Here is a 16961-nt window from a genome sequence, read left to right on the forward strand (position 1 = left end):
CCTCCTAGAGTTGTCCTTTAAAAATAGGACCACTAAGTCTACTTTGCCTTCTAACCCCTAGATGTTCCCGCTCTGGGCCATGATGGGTACGCAGGAAAGAAGATTCTGTACCTGTCCATGCTCAGCCTTTTTTGTTGTTGTTCTTGAAGAAACTGAATTTTCCAGTCATACAAGGAGAACTGTGATCCAGCCAGGTGCTGAGAGCTACACAACTTGATGATTTCTTATTAAAATCAGATGCTCAATAGTGCTCTGATTATTTGCATGTTTGTTTTTCCTCGTCAGGAGACTTGTCGTCACTGAAAAATGTGTGGAGACACACTTAATCTGCCTCCACAGTCACTGCGCTGATGTTTCTGTTTCCCCTGGAATGCTAAAGCCACGTGAAGGCGAACTCTGCATCTTGACACAATCCAATCAATCTCAAAACACGCTTCCCTTAAGCTCATACCCCTTCTGGTGATTACTCTGTATTTCTCCTTCTCCCTTCTAGCCAAACTCCTTAAAAGAAGTCTGCTTCCTCAGTGCTCATTTACACCTTAACCATAAGCTTTCTAAACTCCAAGCCATATGGATTTTCTGAAACTGTTCTTCCCAAAGACACCAGTGATGAGTTGTCACTGAACCCAACAGGCACTTTTCAGTCCTGACTATCTCGTCAGGTCCTGGCAGACCGGAGCCCCCTCCTGTCTTGAGATCTGGACAAGGAAGCCAACAACCCCTCCTGTTTTCCTCCTAACTCCAGCGGGCCTCGTCTACCTTCTCCATAGACTCCTCTGTCTGTGTTCCTGACTTACAGGTCAGGGGACCTCAGGGGGCTCTGAAAGCCCCTCTTTGCTTCCCATGGGACATTCTCCTTTGGACTTTTCATTCCGTGGCTTCAACGAATATCCAGGTCCCACAACTTGCAGATCAGCATTTCCAGCCAGACCTCTCTTGATTCCAGTCCTCTGTATTCAGTATCTTCCATCTATATTTAATATCCCTCCAGCATGCCTCCAAATATATGCTCAATTTTCCCCATAAACACGATGTAGTAAGTGGTACCTCCATCCATCTGACTGGCATGTCATTGCTCAAGAGAGAAACCAGAGCATGCTCTTTACTCTTCCCTTACTCTTCACATCCAAGCTGTAATCAAGTCCTGCTCATTCTGTCTCCTAAATATCTCCAGCAACTGTCTTGGTTATCTTCATTTCTCGCTCACAGTATAATCAACCACCTGCTAACCACTTTCCTTGTTACCAGAACCAGAGACACTTCATATTCCTTTGGTTGTGACAGCAATGAGGTATCTTGATTCTCTCACAAGCAAATCTTCTGTCATTACAAACACAAATATATAGAAGAAGCTACATTAACAGCACTGGGTACCCCTGCAAACTTTCCCCATCATATAGAAAAGGAGCTTTCAAAAAGGCAGGTCTTCCGACAGCTTCCTGAGGATAATGCATCAGGAAAAAGCCTGATGAGAACTCCACGATGTTCTCATGAGAACCTCTAAGAGCAGACCCTTGCCCACCTCTTCTTCCTCATCTCTCACATGCTCTGAACACCTCTAAGCCAACAGTCCTTTCCCAACCACCACCTCTCTGCAAGCTGTAGACAGCCAATCTCTCCTGTCCTCTTTTCCAGGCTTCCTTCCACTGGGAGAGAAGATTCTCTCACCCCCATTGCCTAACCCCTTAGTTAAATGCCCCTTTCTCTAGGAAACCTTTCCTGGTAAGTTAAGAGTGCAGCTGGCTTTGTCTCCTTTGAGTTCCTGGAGCTCTTGTGTGTCTCCCATCACTTTCACTGGGCTGACCAAAAAGTTCATTTGGATTTTCCCATACCATATAATGCAAAAACTGGAATGGACTTTTTGGCCAACCCAATGCTCTGTTGTAATTATTGACTTCATTACTTGGTTTTCCCTTCAGGCCATAACCTTTGGGGGATGGGGGACTTTTCTGTCGTCATTGCTGCCTTCTTTAGGCACAGTGGCAGTGCTTGGTACATATACGTGGGTGCAACACGCCAAGCTGGTATTATTTCTAGACTTGCTGTGGTTTACAGAAGTCTGAAATTCTAACCTCTGGCCAGGCGGATAACATTACCTTGTCAGCTGGGAAAGCGCGGCTACAAGAGAACATTAAAGTTAGGGCACAAAGTCCTAAACCAGCTCTCTTCCAAGCACACATGTGTCTATTCATGATAACTGATGTTGTCTATCTATCAGTTTCAGCTCTCCACCTGAATGGGAAGGAAAAAAACTTCCAACTCAAGAGTGCCAGTGATGATCCAGAGGGTCTTCGTAGTGAACACAGCCAGTCTTGTGCCGGATCTGAGGCAATGATTCCACTTGTGAAAGGGATTTTCAGTTCTATGCCAGAAAAGGATGTCACGATAAGCCTGGAAGAAAAGTTTAGGGTTTCATTCTCTCTTCCAGGAATTGCAGGTGACCTAGGTCTTCCCTGGAGACTCAGATGGTAAAGAATCTGCCTACAACTCAGGAGACTGGGCTTCGATCCCTAGGTCAGGAAGATCCCCTGGAGAAGGGAATGGCAACCCACTCCAGTATTCTTGCCTGGAGAATTTCATGAACAGGGGAGCCTGGCAGGCTATAGTCCATGGGGTTGCAGAAGAGTCAGACACGACTGAGCAACTAACATTTTGCCTCAATCACACAGCATGCTAGGGATCCCTAATAGACAGGAATCAGCAAGGTGGGGCTAGCAGGGGGGCCAACTGTCCTGGATATCAGTGACAGACTCTCCCTTCAGAGCCAGGAAGCCAACACACCAGGTCCAAAGGCAGAATCCAGTTTACACTGTCTTCACTATCTTCCCTGGTGGCTCAGAGGCTGAAGCGTCTGCCTGCATGCCGGAGACCTGGGTTCGATCCCTGGGTCGGGAAGATCCCCCCTGGAGATGGAAATGGCAACCCATTCCAGTATTCTTGCCTGGAGAATCCCATGGACAGAGGAGCCTGGTAGGCTACAGTCCACGGGGTTGCAAAGAGTCAGACACGACTGAGTGACTTCACTTTTACTTTCACTATCTAAGCAGTTTTATTTGAAGAAGAACAATTCTAGAGACATGGGCTACTCAGGGACTCCTTGAAGCTAATGGTTGCTAAAGATATCAGTAACTCTGCATGAATGGATGCAAGAAATAAAGGAAGTAGAGTCTGGCCCTGAGGGAAAGGGGCGACTAGAAAGTAGCTGAAGTAGGTACAAGCCAGGGTTCAGGGTTGGCTCCTGCTCTGGGGAGGGGTGGTGTGAGATAAGCAAAATCTACAGCTGGAGGGCAATCAGTCTGGGGACCTAATGAGAAGGCTGGAGCTCCGTGCTCACGTGAGTCCCTAAGCATCTCCTACCCACAGTTGTATTCATGTCATGCTATACAGAAAAACACTGGGCAAGTCATGCAGACTGTTCTTGGACCCTGTTATTAATATGAACGGAGCTCCCAACACATTTCAGGCCTGGCCCTTCAACACTGCTGGCAGTTGGGTGGGGCTGGAGCCAAGTAAGGCAGCGCTAGGGGTGAAAAAAACCCATCTGCCAGGAGACATAAGAGACGTGGGTTCAATCCCTGGGTTGGGAAGATTACCTGAAGAAGGAAATGGCAACCCATTCCAGTATTCTTGCCTGGAGAATCCCATGGACAGAGGAGCCTGGCGGGCTTACAGTCCATGGGGTTGCAGAAGAGTTGGACATGACTGAACGACTTAGTACTCACAGAGCAAACAAAACCCAGGGGTTGGTGCTCAGGCTCCCAACTGTGTGCCAGGCAGACGGACCACCCATCACTTCTGCTTGAAAGTCGCTGCCTTGCTGCGACACAACTTGACCTGTGCTAGATGAGGGTTTGTTAATAGCTGGAGTAAATGTTTAAAAAGCAACCTTTGATTTTCTATGAATTAAACTGCAGTACTTTACTGGCCTGAAATTATTATGGGCTGAATCATCTCAACTGGAATAAAAGAAACAGAATCTTTCCAAGAACATATCAATGAACAATTAGTTGAACAGCAGAATCAAAGGACAGTTCCTTTCATTACTTGATTGAAAATAGGAAATTAAATCAGCACAAGATTTTGCGATAAGAGAGATACATAGGGTGTTTGCCCTACGTATGGGACGGGATCATTTCTCACATTCTAAATAACTTCCTGACCTATTCCTCCACCTCAGCCACCCAATTCCAAAGCTTTGGTCTGCATTTTGTCTCCATAACTTCGAAGATCGCAAGTTCAACAACGCGGTTCTGAACCCACGAGCTCCTGTCCTGCCAGCTTGCTTCTGGCAACCGATCCCACTGACCGTCTTAAAATTCTTTGACTTCTTTGGAACTTAAAGTCACTTTTTATTAGAGTTATTTCTTTTGTTTAAATTATGGAAATTTCAAATATACAGAAAACTGTAGAGAATAACATTCACGAACCCACCACCCAGGATACACATTAATACTGGACCTTTTTGCCTCATATTGTTTAAAAGAAATAAAATGTTACAGTTTCTGTTGAAGTTATCAGGAATCCCTCCCATTCCCATTCACTGTTTTCAGGGCATATATACTGCTGTAAAAACTACAACGTATCTCACTCTGTCCATCCTTCTACAATTTGCTTCCTTCACTCATCAGCATCTTCAAGATTGATTTTTTAAAATTCCTTTCAACCCACTGGACCTCTCCTTTCCTATCCAATGTAAATTCTAGGAGCACATTGGAATGAATTGTATCCCCTCAAAAGATGTTCAAGACCTAACCTTCATCAATGAACCTTACTGGGAAATATGGTCTTTGCACACGTAACTAAGTTAAGGATCTCTGGATGCAGTCATCTGTCTTGGACAGTCGAAAGCATCAGTTCTTCCGCGCTCAGCCTTTTTATGGTCACACTTTCATATCCATACATGACTACAGGAAAAACCACAGCTTTGGCTATGTGAACCTTTGTTGATGAAGTGATGTCTCTGCTTTTTAATATGCTGTCTAGGTTTGTCATAGCTTTTCTTCCAAGCAGCAAGCATCTTTTAATTTTGTGGCTACAGTCGATGCTTTTGAACTGTGATGTTGGAGAAGACCCTTGACAGTCCCTTGGACTGTAGGGAGATCAAACCAATCAATACTAAAGGAAATCAACCCTGAATACTCATTGGAAGGACTGATGCTGAAGATCCAACAATTTGGTCACCTGATGTGAAGAGCTGATTCATTGCAAAAGATTCTGATGCTGAGAAAGATTGAGGGCAGGAGGAAAAAGGGAATGACAGAGAATAAGATGGCTGGATGGCATCACTGACTCAACGGACATGAGTTTGAGCAAGCTCCAGGAGATAGTGAAGGACAGGGAAACCTGGTGTGCTGCAGTCCATGGGGTCGCAAAGAGTTGGACATGACTGAGCGACTGAACAACAATCCTGGATATGGAATGGATTCTTCATGCAATGTCTCCTCTCTCCTCCTAAGAGAAAGGAGACTGAGATTTGAGACAGAGAAATCAGGTGGGATGAGGACCATGTGAAGACTGAGATTCAAGTCTGGCAGCTACAAGCCAGGAAACACTTAGGGTCGCCCAGTAGCTACCAGAAGCTACGAGAGGCATGGGATAATTCTCCCTCAAAGCTTCTGGGAAGAACCAACCTGCCAACACCTTGATATTGCACTTCTGGCTTCCAGAATTATGAGAGAAGAACTTTCTGCTCTTCTCAGCCTCCAAACTTGCAGTGATTTGTTACAGCAGCTGCAGGAAACTGACATAAATAATCCCCGTTGTCTATCTTGCCCTTTTATCCATCTGGCAAAACTCCAGCCATGGACAGACCCAGCTATCTGCTTTATGCATAGCTGTGCTCAGACAGCCATGCAGACCCATCACCATCGACCTGAATTGGGCCTAACTCTGCACATCTTCCTCATCTCCTCCCTGGTAGGAGATGATTTTATTTATCACCTAGGAAGACTCAGGGTCACTTCCAACTTCCTACTTGACCAGGAAACCAGGCCCTCTGATTCCCTTGCTTCACTGGAGGAGGCTGTTTAGCCCTTTGCAGATGCTAATTCTCCCATCGGTGCTCTATATCCCAACTACCTCTGTCATCTCAGCCCTCTTACCCTTTTGGTTTCATATTTTCTAACTCTTTCTACTGGATTCCTCACACTGGCTCCTCCTGCTTCTGTCCCCTTCATCATAAAACACCAGCAACAAATTAGAAGGCACACACACAGTCCCTCCCAAGCAAAATGCACACGTACAAGCCCCTGAAGACACATTCGTGTCCTCCACCATCCATTCTGGTGTTGTCTCTTCTCCACTTGACAGCCAGACATTTTGAGAACTTATTCTTCCTTATTTCCTGCTAAATTCTCACTCCACCCTCATTTGGCACCTACTCCCAAAGAATCCACCTCTCACTAACTTCAGTGAACTCTAGACGACCAGAATCACTGATGCCGACGGGCATTTTTCTGTACCTCTTTCACTTGACTTCTTCATGGCAATGAACAGAGGTCATCATTCCCCACGTCTTGAAACATTTCTTGTCTCTTGGCTCCTGTCTTCACATCCTTCTGGTTTTCCTCCTACATCTTTCTTCCTCCTTCACAGGTTCAGGCCACTCTGTCCAGTCACTAGCAATGACATTCTTCCTCTGTCTACAAGACAGTCTTCAGCCCATTTTCTTCCCTTTCCCTACTCACTCCCTTGCCAAGCTCACATATGGTCATCGCTCTAATCAACACGCGATCCCAAAGTAAATCCAGAGCAGACCTCTCCTCTGCCTTCTGTATATTCAATGCCAACACTGGGTATCACAAAGTTGACTCGAACAGAGACCTAAAATTAGAACCATTTCCCCTGCACTTCCCCGCCCTGCCTCCGCTCCTCCAAACCTGTCACTCTCCCAAAGGACTCATTTTTAAGGCCACGCCATATACCCTAGATCAACATTAGAGTGTCAGATGTGACACTTCTCTCTTCTTCTGCCAACTGATCTGTTGCTAATTCCTGTCACTAGTTTCTTATGACATCTCCTAAATCCACCCATTATTCTATCACCAAATATTAGTCCAACCTACCAGCACCTGCACAGCAACCTCCTAACTGGTTTTCCTGCAGCCACGCCCACTCTTGTCTAATTTTTCCTACAGGATACAGGACCAGCGAGGCTCCGGTCTCCGGTAACCATTCCAGCCTCAGTCCATCCCATATGCCTTGCTTTCCATTCTCTAGCCACTGATTTTTGCTTTCCTAGCTTGCTCACTCCTGCTCTGTCCACCACAGGACCTTTGCACATGTCATTTCTGCTACCTGGAATGCTAATTTTATAAATTTTTACTTCTCCTTCAGATCCCAGCTCACATTTCTCTCTCTCAGGAAAGTCTCCTTGCTCCCTGAAGCTCCCCCTCTCCACCATTCTTTTGAGTACCTTCCCTTCGCTGTCCTATCACAGGTGTGATCTTAACCGTAACCGTAACCTTAACCTTTACTCTTGCAATTTGATTGTCTGCCTCTTCCAACGACACCACGCATGCCAAACCCACAAGATCTGGTTTCCGCTCACGCTCATACCCCACGGCCAGTGTCAGTATGTGGATGGCACTCAGGACAAGGTTTGTATTATTTTTTTTATTGTTGTTCAAGCCCTAGGGATGCAGGAAAGCTTTAGAAGCACAAAGGGAATTTTGGCACATGGTAGATTTCCAGGGCCAACTCCTGCAGCTTATGATTTTCTGTCAAGAGGAAACAAAACCGTAATTTGGTGGCATCTTCACAGTTTATTCCTGCCAGTTCTGCTTTTCTATAAATACAGTCCTCATTTTCAAGGGATCTGGAGAAGATGGCTGTGGTTGACTACTCTGGGGGAGGCCCTCTCGATTTCGGACAGGATGCTGTCACCTGTCTCTGCCCCTGGGGCAGGTGTGGGGTGTGTGCTGGACACCTGTTGCTGATTCTACAGAAGCTGGACCTGTCGGGCTGAGTGCATCACAGGACCTGGGCAGGGCACCTGAGGGCAGGCCGAAGGGCGTGTCAGGATCATCTCCACGAGGACCTGTGATGTGGTGTTCTATCCATTCCTGTTTTATTCCTACCCTCGTGTAACGCCGGATGCTTCTGAGAGAAGCTCCCTGTCCTGTTGGGCTTTCACCACCATCCAAAGTTCAGTGCTGAAGACCTTTTAAGGACACCAGCCTTTAGCTTGGAATACAAAGACGTTTGAGCAGCATGGAACGTGGAGATAGGTCTTTGATAAACTCATGTAATTGCTGATGCCAAGACTGAGAAAATGTTGAGCTCATCATTTTCCAACATGGTTCTCTTATTGCTAATATGGCTTACAAAGCCAGACTTCTGGATGCACCTTTGAAAATGCTGTATACACAGACACATGCATTCTGTAACTTGAGTTACAGGGAAACTACAGTATAGCTAATTCTGGCAAATTAGAAATGTAACTCACTGTGGAAATAACAATAGGCCAAGTAGCCACTGTATTAATGTCCTTTTGTGTAATCAAGAAAGCACACAAGTTTAAATGCAAATACATAACATAAATGTAATATCTGGGCTTATTCTGTGTATTTAAAATTGTGGAAATTGTTTTACATATGAAAATACATTACATACACATATGTACACACACACATACAACAAATATTTGCATAATGGTTGAAATTGATCAACCAATTAACATTCCCACAATCAGTCAATTCTTTTGTATACTTGACGCTTAGCCACGCATAGTAAAGTCTGTACTTTAAAGTACTATTTGATCATACACACAATTTATCATGTTAAACATCCTTCAGTTGTCATTTTTTTCTCTGTGAAGTTAAGAACTAGCACAGGAAGTCTCTCCTTATTTACAAAAATCAGGAAAAATATTTCTGAATCCAGTTAAGAACAAAATATACTACAGTGCACACCACTGACTTAAACTAAAAACCAGATTAGCTGGTTACAGCATATAACCCATCCATTTATCATGGTTTACAGACAGCCTACAGCCTAGCTTCCATTTTCCCTAATTCAGGAGCTGACTGGCCTTTAAAATAAAGCCACACAGGGACTTCATTGGTAGTCCAGTGGCTAAGACGCCACGCTCCCAATGCAGGGGGGCGGGGGTCGATCCCTGGCCAGGGAACTAGATCTCACAGGCCACAACTAAGACCCCACACACTGCAGTGAAGACAGAAGGTCCCACGTGCCATGACCAAAACTCGGCACAGCCAAACAATAAAATAAATATATTTTAAAAAAATAAGTAAAACACATGGAAATATTACATTCATCTGCCAAATGAATCAGTTTGGCCACTGAGGTCATAACAACTTGCTAAGATGAGTTAATACTAAGAAAGATTAAAGTTGCAATTTTGCCTATCTCAGGTCTTAATTCTTTCTCTCTAAAGTTTTAAATGAAAAAATTTTCAGACTTTAATGGTTCATGAGTAGTCTGATGCCACTGGATTTGCATCCATCAAAGGACAGGTTCTCTGATACCTTAAAGAAGTCAGCACAACGGTTCAGGTGCCTTTTTGCACAAGAAGCATCGGAGCTTCGCCCCATGGTCTTGCCAAATGGACCAAGCCAAGCTCGTGACTGTCCAGAGGAAATGCATCCGCTACAGCATCATTCAGGAGTTCATGCTGATACATGGCAATTATTTAAATGTATTATATAGGATTGTTTCATTATAAGCTGTTTTCATAGCACAGTCAGGAGGACCACAAAGGAATCTGTGGAATCTTATTTTTTTCCAGTGCTTCCAGAACATTCCCTGTTTCTTTTCTGTTCACATCTGACCTCTCACTTTGCCTGAGAATATATTTCATTTATATTTCTGTTCTCCAAGGCAATGCTCTAAGTGCCCTTTTCTGTTTCACTCTGGGGGGATATAGGAGAGTCATCCCTTTAGAGTTTTGCTTGCATGAAAACCTCTCAGAAGTGTTTAGAGATATGTAAATGACCTACACGCTTTATGATACCTTAATAAGCCTGTATAATGGAGAAAAAGCCAGGGAGAACGCATTCAGGTGAAGAGACTGTCAGCGGGGTGACAATTTAGAGATTCATGCAATTCACAGATTCATTCTAATCTCAGGAATGAACAAGTGATGGCAACAGGACATGGAGGCGTCCATCTCAGAAACAAGCAGCAACTGGGGATGGCTACATGAACACTGGTACAGATTTCAAGACTTGGCAACTTTCCTATCTCTTTCTCTTTCATTCCTCAAAGCAACCAGCATGAAAATTCTCAGATCTGTAGACAAGGTACGAGAAGCAGATTGCCTACTTCACACTTTGGGAGTGAGCCACAGCGGGAAGAGGACCAAGAAAGAGAGAAAGTGATGATTCTGAGGAGGAGGGAGAACAGGACATGGGGTAAGAAGGAACTAAGAGCCCCAGAGTGGCCCTAGATGACCTGTGTACTTACGTTATCAAAATCAGAATGAAACAGAGAGAATGAATCTGCATGGTTCCTCCATCATCTCATCTCAAACCCAACACAGAGAAACCAGAACTCTTAGCATTTCTTTCCCTAGGCATTTCTCTGTGTAATACTCTTACCTATTAAAAAAAAATGCACATAAAGTGCCACCAGGAACATCCTACTAATACATAGTCACGTAAGGTACCATTCTCACCCCATCTCACAAATGAGAAAACTGGGGTGCAAGGTTCAATCAACCAAGGTCACGCAACTAACAAGTTTCAGAGCTGAACTTGAAGCTAGGTCATCTGACTCCAGAGTCAGGGCTCGTCAGACCACAGCCATGCTGAGTGTACCCAGATTCCCTTGCTGTCGACTAGGCTATGAACTAGAGAGTTACCTTTGTCATTTTACAATGATGCTTCACTTATTCAAGATTTTTCCTCCATAAAAAAAAAAAAAACCTATTCCTATCTGCCCAAAAACCATATACAACTTACTTTCTGCTCTGTGTCGATTTTTAACCAGAGGAGGGAAAATAAGGATAAAAAATAAGAAATGGATTGTCAACGCTGGAATGAAAGCATTCAAGTATGGGCAAGGTGGAGTGCTAAGTTCAGATATTTATAGATCAAATCAAAGTGGTGGTTGTATAAACCGAAAAGCACCAACAAAAAGCCCGAGACTCGTGAAAACACATAGGATCTAAAAGCCATTTTCAATCACACCGAAGAATTATTCCACACGAGAGCAATTCCAAGGCTTGATTTTTTTCCCTTTGGTTCAGGCAGCCAACTGTAATTAAATTCTACTAACAAACCTACTGAGTTGAAGTCAACAGATGCCCAATGAAAAATCAAGGCAAACAAATAACCTTACCTGCAGACGTGTGTTTGAACTTTTCGCTTTTCTTCTTCCTCCATTTCCAAGGCTTGAAGATCCTCCCCAGGTTGGCAAACTTACTTCTCCTCCGGATGGGTGGGGTGTGGGTACCTGGGACGAGGGAGTCAGAACGCATGGCCGCCAGCCTCTCCACTTCCTCAGCTTGTTTTCCCGAGGAGGAGATGGAAAAAGGAGAAAGAAAAGTGTTAAAACGGGAGCCTCACAGATGGCCAACGTTTTCCATGGTTACAGATAACAGAAACCACGTGACCGAACTTCCGTTTCTCTTTTTGCCTTTTGGAATGGGAGTCATACCAACATGTTCTAAAGGCTGGTGACAGTCAGCCAAAGCCTAGGGGATCTGGAGCACCCAAAACGGATTTGGCCAACCTTAACCTAGGCTCGAGAAGGAGGACGAGGAGGAGCAGAGCCCTCCTGACACAGAGACTCCCAACAAGGCGAGGACAGGCCGTGAGAAGAGTCAGATGACAGTCAGTGTAACTACCGGTGCAGCACTTTCTCGAGTAAGACTTGGCAGACGCTATCACTACAACACCGTCTGCTGAGAAAAGAGGGAGAAAACATTTACCAACCGTCCATTCCAATGCCAACACGTTCCACCACCCACGACGCTCTTTCCTAGGATGATGCTTCACCCAGACGGGCAGAAGCACTAGACTCTACTGAATGAGTGGCTCCACCTTAAAATCCAATTGACTGTTTTCAGAATCACACTTCAGTAGATCTTATAATTGCTTTAATTCCTCTAGGTCTTTTTGTTCCTGGTACTTTGCTTTAATAAAAAATTCTTAGAAACTGAGAGTTGAGAGTGACATTAGGTACCATCTAGACTCATCCCACGGAGAAGGCAATGGCAACCCACTCCAGCACTCTTGCCTGGAAAATCCCATGGACAGAGGAGCCTGGTGGGCTGCTGTCTATGGGGTCGCATAGAGTCGGACATGACTGAGCGACTTCACTTTCACTTTTCACTTTTCATGCTTGGAGAAGGAAATGGCAACCCACTCCAGTGTTCTTGCCTGGAGAATCCCAGGGACGGCGGAGCCTGGTGGGCTGCAGTCTATGGGGTTGCACAGAGTCGGACACGACTGAAGCGCCTTAGCAGCAGCAGCAGACTCATCCCAACAACTTGACATTTGAGGACATGAAGACCTTCAAACTCATAATGCCTCGGGGACCCTTTCTTAAGGGCCACAATCTCTCTGACTCCTTTTACCACTTGGGACAAAACTTTTCCAGTGTACTTGAGCATCCATAGATCTCAGGGAGGTAAAGAGAAGGTAACCTTGTTGGCAAAATCAAGGCAGGAGGGAGGGACCTGCCTTTCCAGAAAGTCCAGTTACATCTAGAGCTAAGGCCAACACAGAACCACTCTGCTGAGCCTCTAACATAATCCTTCAGAAAAACTCCTGGACTTCGCAACACAGGCTGATCTCTGAAGCTCGGTCTTACAGCCTGATGTTTTACCTGCTGTCATCCAGTATGGATTGAACTCAGGAGATTCAATTATTCAACAGAAAGAGAAAGAACAGCACTGAAACATACACACTGCCATGTGTGAAGCAGATACCCAGTGGGAATTGGCCATATGATACAGGGAGCTCAAAGGGGACATATGTCTGCCTATTGGTGATTCATGTTGATGTATGGCAGAAACCAATACAATACTGTAAAGAAATTATCCTCCAATTTAAATAAAAACAGACCTATATATGGGACCTCAACCATGTGCCAGGCAGTGTGCGACAGTGACAGATGATGGCAGGTTGGTAAAGGCTGTGGGCAAGACTGAAAGGAAGTAGATGAATTTTAGAGACGTCTGGGAAGCCAAGTCAACAGGACCCAGGACTGATGGGTGGTTGAGGGGGAGGAGGCAGATCATTCCTGATGCCCCATGGATCACGTCAGTGGAATGGCCCCCTCCATTCATGGAATCAGGGAACACTGTGGGGCCATCAGTTTGGGGGACGGTGGTGAGCACTCAACAACTTGAACACATTGCATGGCGAAAGCACTTAACCCTTTGATTACAGGGTTCAGTGCATGGGGACCCCTCTCTTCCATCACTGTCTTACGTGACCACTTAATAGTGAGCCAGACACTGATCTTTCCTGGAACAGATACACCGAAGAACTGGACATGCTTGGGCAGAGTCTAGAGGAGGAGACAGTGGCATCAGTGTGGAAAATTCTGCTGTCAGAGGGAAACTGCCAAATTCAACAGAGGCAAAGAGGACAGAGGGGCGGACTCTTCTTCGTCACTGGAGAAGACCCCAGAGTGTGCCATCTGGGGCTGGATTTTAGAGAAGGAACCGTTCTCCCTACATGGGGAAGAAGAGAAGTGGATCTCTGGAAGGAGAAAGAGACCCAAAAGGAACAGAGCGGGCTGAAAGAATACGGCATTGCCTGGGAGCTGTAAGAAACCCAGGGAACCAGCGGAGTCAGCTACGCTGGGTGAGACGGGGAGTCAGTGCTGAGAGGCGGGCATGGGTCCAGAGTCAGACTCTGCAAGCCTTCGGAAAACTGGGTGTTTGGGTTTCATCCTATTTGCAGAGGGAGATGGACGGGAATCTGAAAATGGGAATTGACATTATTACGTTCAACGAATACTTCCGGAATGCTCACTGCGTACCAGACACTTGGGCTATGTCAGTTAACAGAAGATAAAAATACCGACTGACGGAGCTTACACTGGGGGTAGGGTGGAGAGCAGGCAACACACAGCAAAACCAAGTAAACCGCACTGCATGCTGGGAGACAGCCGCTTGAGGGAGAAAAGAAAAGGTAAGTACGACAAGTAAATGACATCAAGAGTGTCTAGGCTGGGGAGGGACTCAGCCTTAAATAGCCTGATTGAGAAGACATACGACCAGGACACAATCAGATTTGTTTCCGAGAAATATTATAGTGACAGCCAACGGCATCTTGAACTGGAGTGTGAACAGACAGGTGGTGGAGCGTAACAAAGGAGCCCACCAGACACATCTGGAGGGCAGTGACAGAAGGGGCACGGAGAAAAGACGTGATCCAGCAGAGAGAGAATCAGCACATCACGGTAATCTTCTAGATGCACATGGCGGAGGACAAGAGAGCAAGAACGAAGTTTTCGCTTCCCACGACCAGGGAGATAATGAAGACTTTACATGTTTTAATGAACTCTGACTAGAAAGGAAAGAAGCAGAAAAGGATGGTTGCTCAAGGACAAGGGCTTTGAAACCAAATAATGAAGTCTTTTTTTTTTTTTCTTTAGGGGGTTGGATTTTATTTCTTAAGCTCACGGAGAATTACTGAAGAAAGTTTGTCAGGAAGGGATGGGAAGACAGGATCACATTACTAGGCTGAGCAGCAAGCACCAGCGGAGAGCAATAGACTGAAGATGCTGGGAAGAGATTGAGAAGTTTGTGAAACAGGGTTCTTAGGGAGGAGAGGTGGGATCAAAAGTACTTACAGAAATCAGTCATCAAAGACTTTACTCTGAGTTATGAACATCTGAACCGAGGTCTGTGATCACAAATGGCACGGATCAGATGTGAGCCTCAGGAAGATGAATCTGGCAGCAATGGATAAAGTGGATTACTGGGGACTGAAGAGACAAAGATAAAGATGGAAGAGACTTTAAGTAAGTCTGGGCTACAGAGAGGCTGAGCAGACTGGTTTAAAAAAAAAAACAAAACTGCAATGAGGAACTAGAAGCCAAATAGAGCAAGTAAACAGCCTCTGGAGCAATACTGATTTTGGAAATTATTCTCTTTAAAGGCTACCAGCTGCTTGAGTTGGTACCCTCTTGAGTGTGCTAAGTCGCTTCTATCATGTCCGACTCTTTGCAACCCCATGGACTGTAGCCCACCAGGCTTCTTGTCCATGGGATTCTCCAGGCAAGAATACTGGAGTGGGTTGCCATGCCCTCCCTCCTCCAAGGGATCTTCCCGACCCAGGGATCCAACCCGAGTCTCATGTCTCCTGCACTGCAGGTGGATTCTTTACCACTAGAACCATCTGAAGGCCCCCTCAACAACGCCGAACAGCTGGGAAGAGCCACATAGTGACAACTGTGGGAAGCCACAGCAAGGTTTTGAATTCAGGATGGAAACCAGCTCAAGACAGTCTGGTGACCTGATTCCCACAAGATCACTTTCTCTTTTGTAGCCATCACCTTTTGAAAACTTCTTACCTTAGTTGATAATCTCAGCTTGTCCAGATTCTGCACCTATCTTCCTAATCTAGTCTCCTGCCTTCAAACTTACATGTTACACTGTTGCTAGATTACTTTTCTCAGAAATTTCCCATGGCTCCCCATAACTTAGAGTAGAAAGTTCTAGTTTCTTGCTTTGCCCTTCAGGAATCTCCATCTGAGTTCCTGCCCAGAATGATCTTCTAGTACTTCTCTAAACAGAGTTTGCAGCCCAAATGAAACGCTGCCTGGACCCAACAGACTTGAGGAGTGGGAATCAAACCATTGAAATTATATGCAAAATTTCATGTCTATTTGAGTATCTGCATTTGGCTGGAGGAGTTCCCATCATTTGAGTCTCCAAACACTCTAAGACACAAAAGGTAAAAAATTTAAAGCATCCAGGGGCTTTCCCGGTGGCTCAGAAGTCCCTGGTCTGGGAAGATCCCACATGACTCAGCAACTAAGCCAATGCACCACGATTACTGAGCTTGTGCTCTAGAGCTCGGGAGCTCCAACTACCAAGCCCACATACCACAGTTACTAGAGACCTAGAGTCTGTGCTCTGAAACAAGAGAAGACACTGCAAAGAGAAGCCTGCTCCCTGCAACTAGAGAAAAGCCCACACAGCGACTAAGACCCAGCACAGTTCAGTTCAGTTGCTCAGTCGTCTCCGACTCTTTGCGACCCCATGAACCGCAGCACGCCAGGCCTCCCTGTCCATCACCAACTCCCAGAGTTCACTCAAACTCACGTCCATTGAGTCAGTGATGCCATCCAGCCATCTCAACCTCTGTCGTCCCCTTCTCCTCTTGCCCCCAATCCCTCCCAGCATCAGAGTCTTTTCCAATGAGTCAACACTTCGCATGAGGTGGCCAAAGTACTGGAGTTTCATCTTTAGCATCATTCCTGCCAAAGAAATCCCAGGGCTGATCTCCTTCAGAATGGACTGGTTGGATCTCCTTGCAGTCCAAGGGACTCTCAAGAGTCTTCTCCAACACCACAGTTCAAAAGCATCAATTCTTCAGCGCTCAGCCTTCTTCACAGTCCAACTCTCACATCCATACATGACCACTGGAAAAACCATAGCCTTGACTAGACGGGCCTTTGTTGGCAAAGTAATGTCTCTGCTTTTGAATATGCTATCTAGGTTGGTCATAACTTTCCTTCCAAGGAGGAAGCGTCTTTTAATTTCATGGCTGCAGTCACCATCTGTAGTGATTTTGGAGCCCAGAAAAATAAAAGTCTGACACTGTTTCCACTGTTTCCCCATCTATTTCCCATGAAGTGATGGGACCGGATGCCATGATCTTCATTTTCTGAATGTTGAGCTTTAAGCCAACTTTTTCACTCTCCACTTTCACTTTCATCAAGAGGCTTTTGAGTTCCTCTTCACTTTCTGCCATAAGGGTGGTGTCATCTGCATATCTGAGGTTATTGATATTGCTCCCGGCAATCTTGATTCC

General features: G+C 45.4%; 1 protein-coding gene across 12 annotated transcripts in view; it reads right to left on the bottom strand.

Annotated features, from left to right (window-relative positions):
- The window catches only part of PHACTR1 (phosphatase and actin regulator 1), a 528680-nt gene that overhangs the window by 187711 nt on the left and 324008 nt on the right, over positions 1-16961 (bottom strand). For all 12 annotated transcript variants that reach the window (XM_059880401.1, XM_024983670.2, XM_024983671.2 and 9 more), the window contains one exon: positions 11302-11466. In XM_059880401.1, coding sequence (XP_059736384.1) covers positions 11302-11466 — 165 coding nt within the window. The remainder of the gene's footprint in view (positions 1-11301; positions 11467-16961) is intronic.

This window comes from Bos taurus, chromosome 23, assembly GCF_002263795.3.
Source record: "Bos taurus isolate L1 Dominette 01449 registration number 42190680 breed Hereford chromosome 23, ARS-UCD2.0, whole genome shotgun sequence".
NCBI lineage: Eukaryota > Metazoa > Chordata > Mammalia > Artiodactyla > Bovidae > Bos > Bos taurus.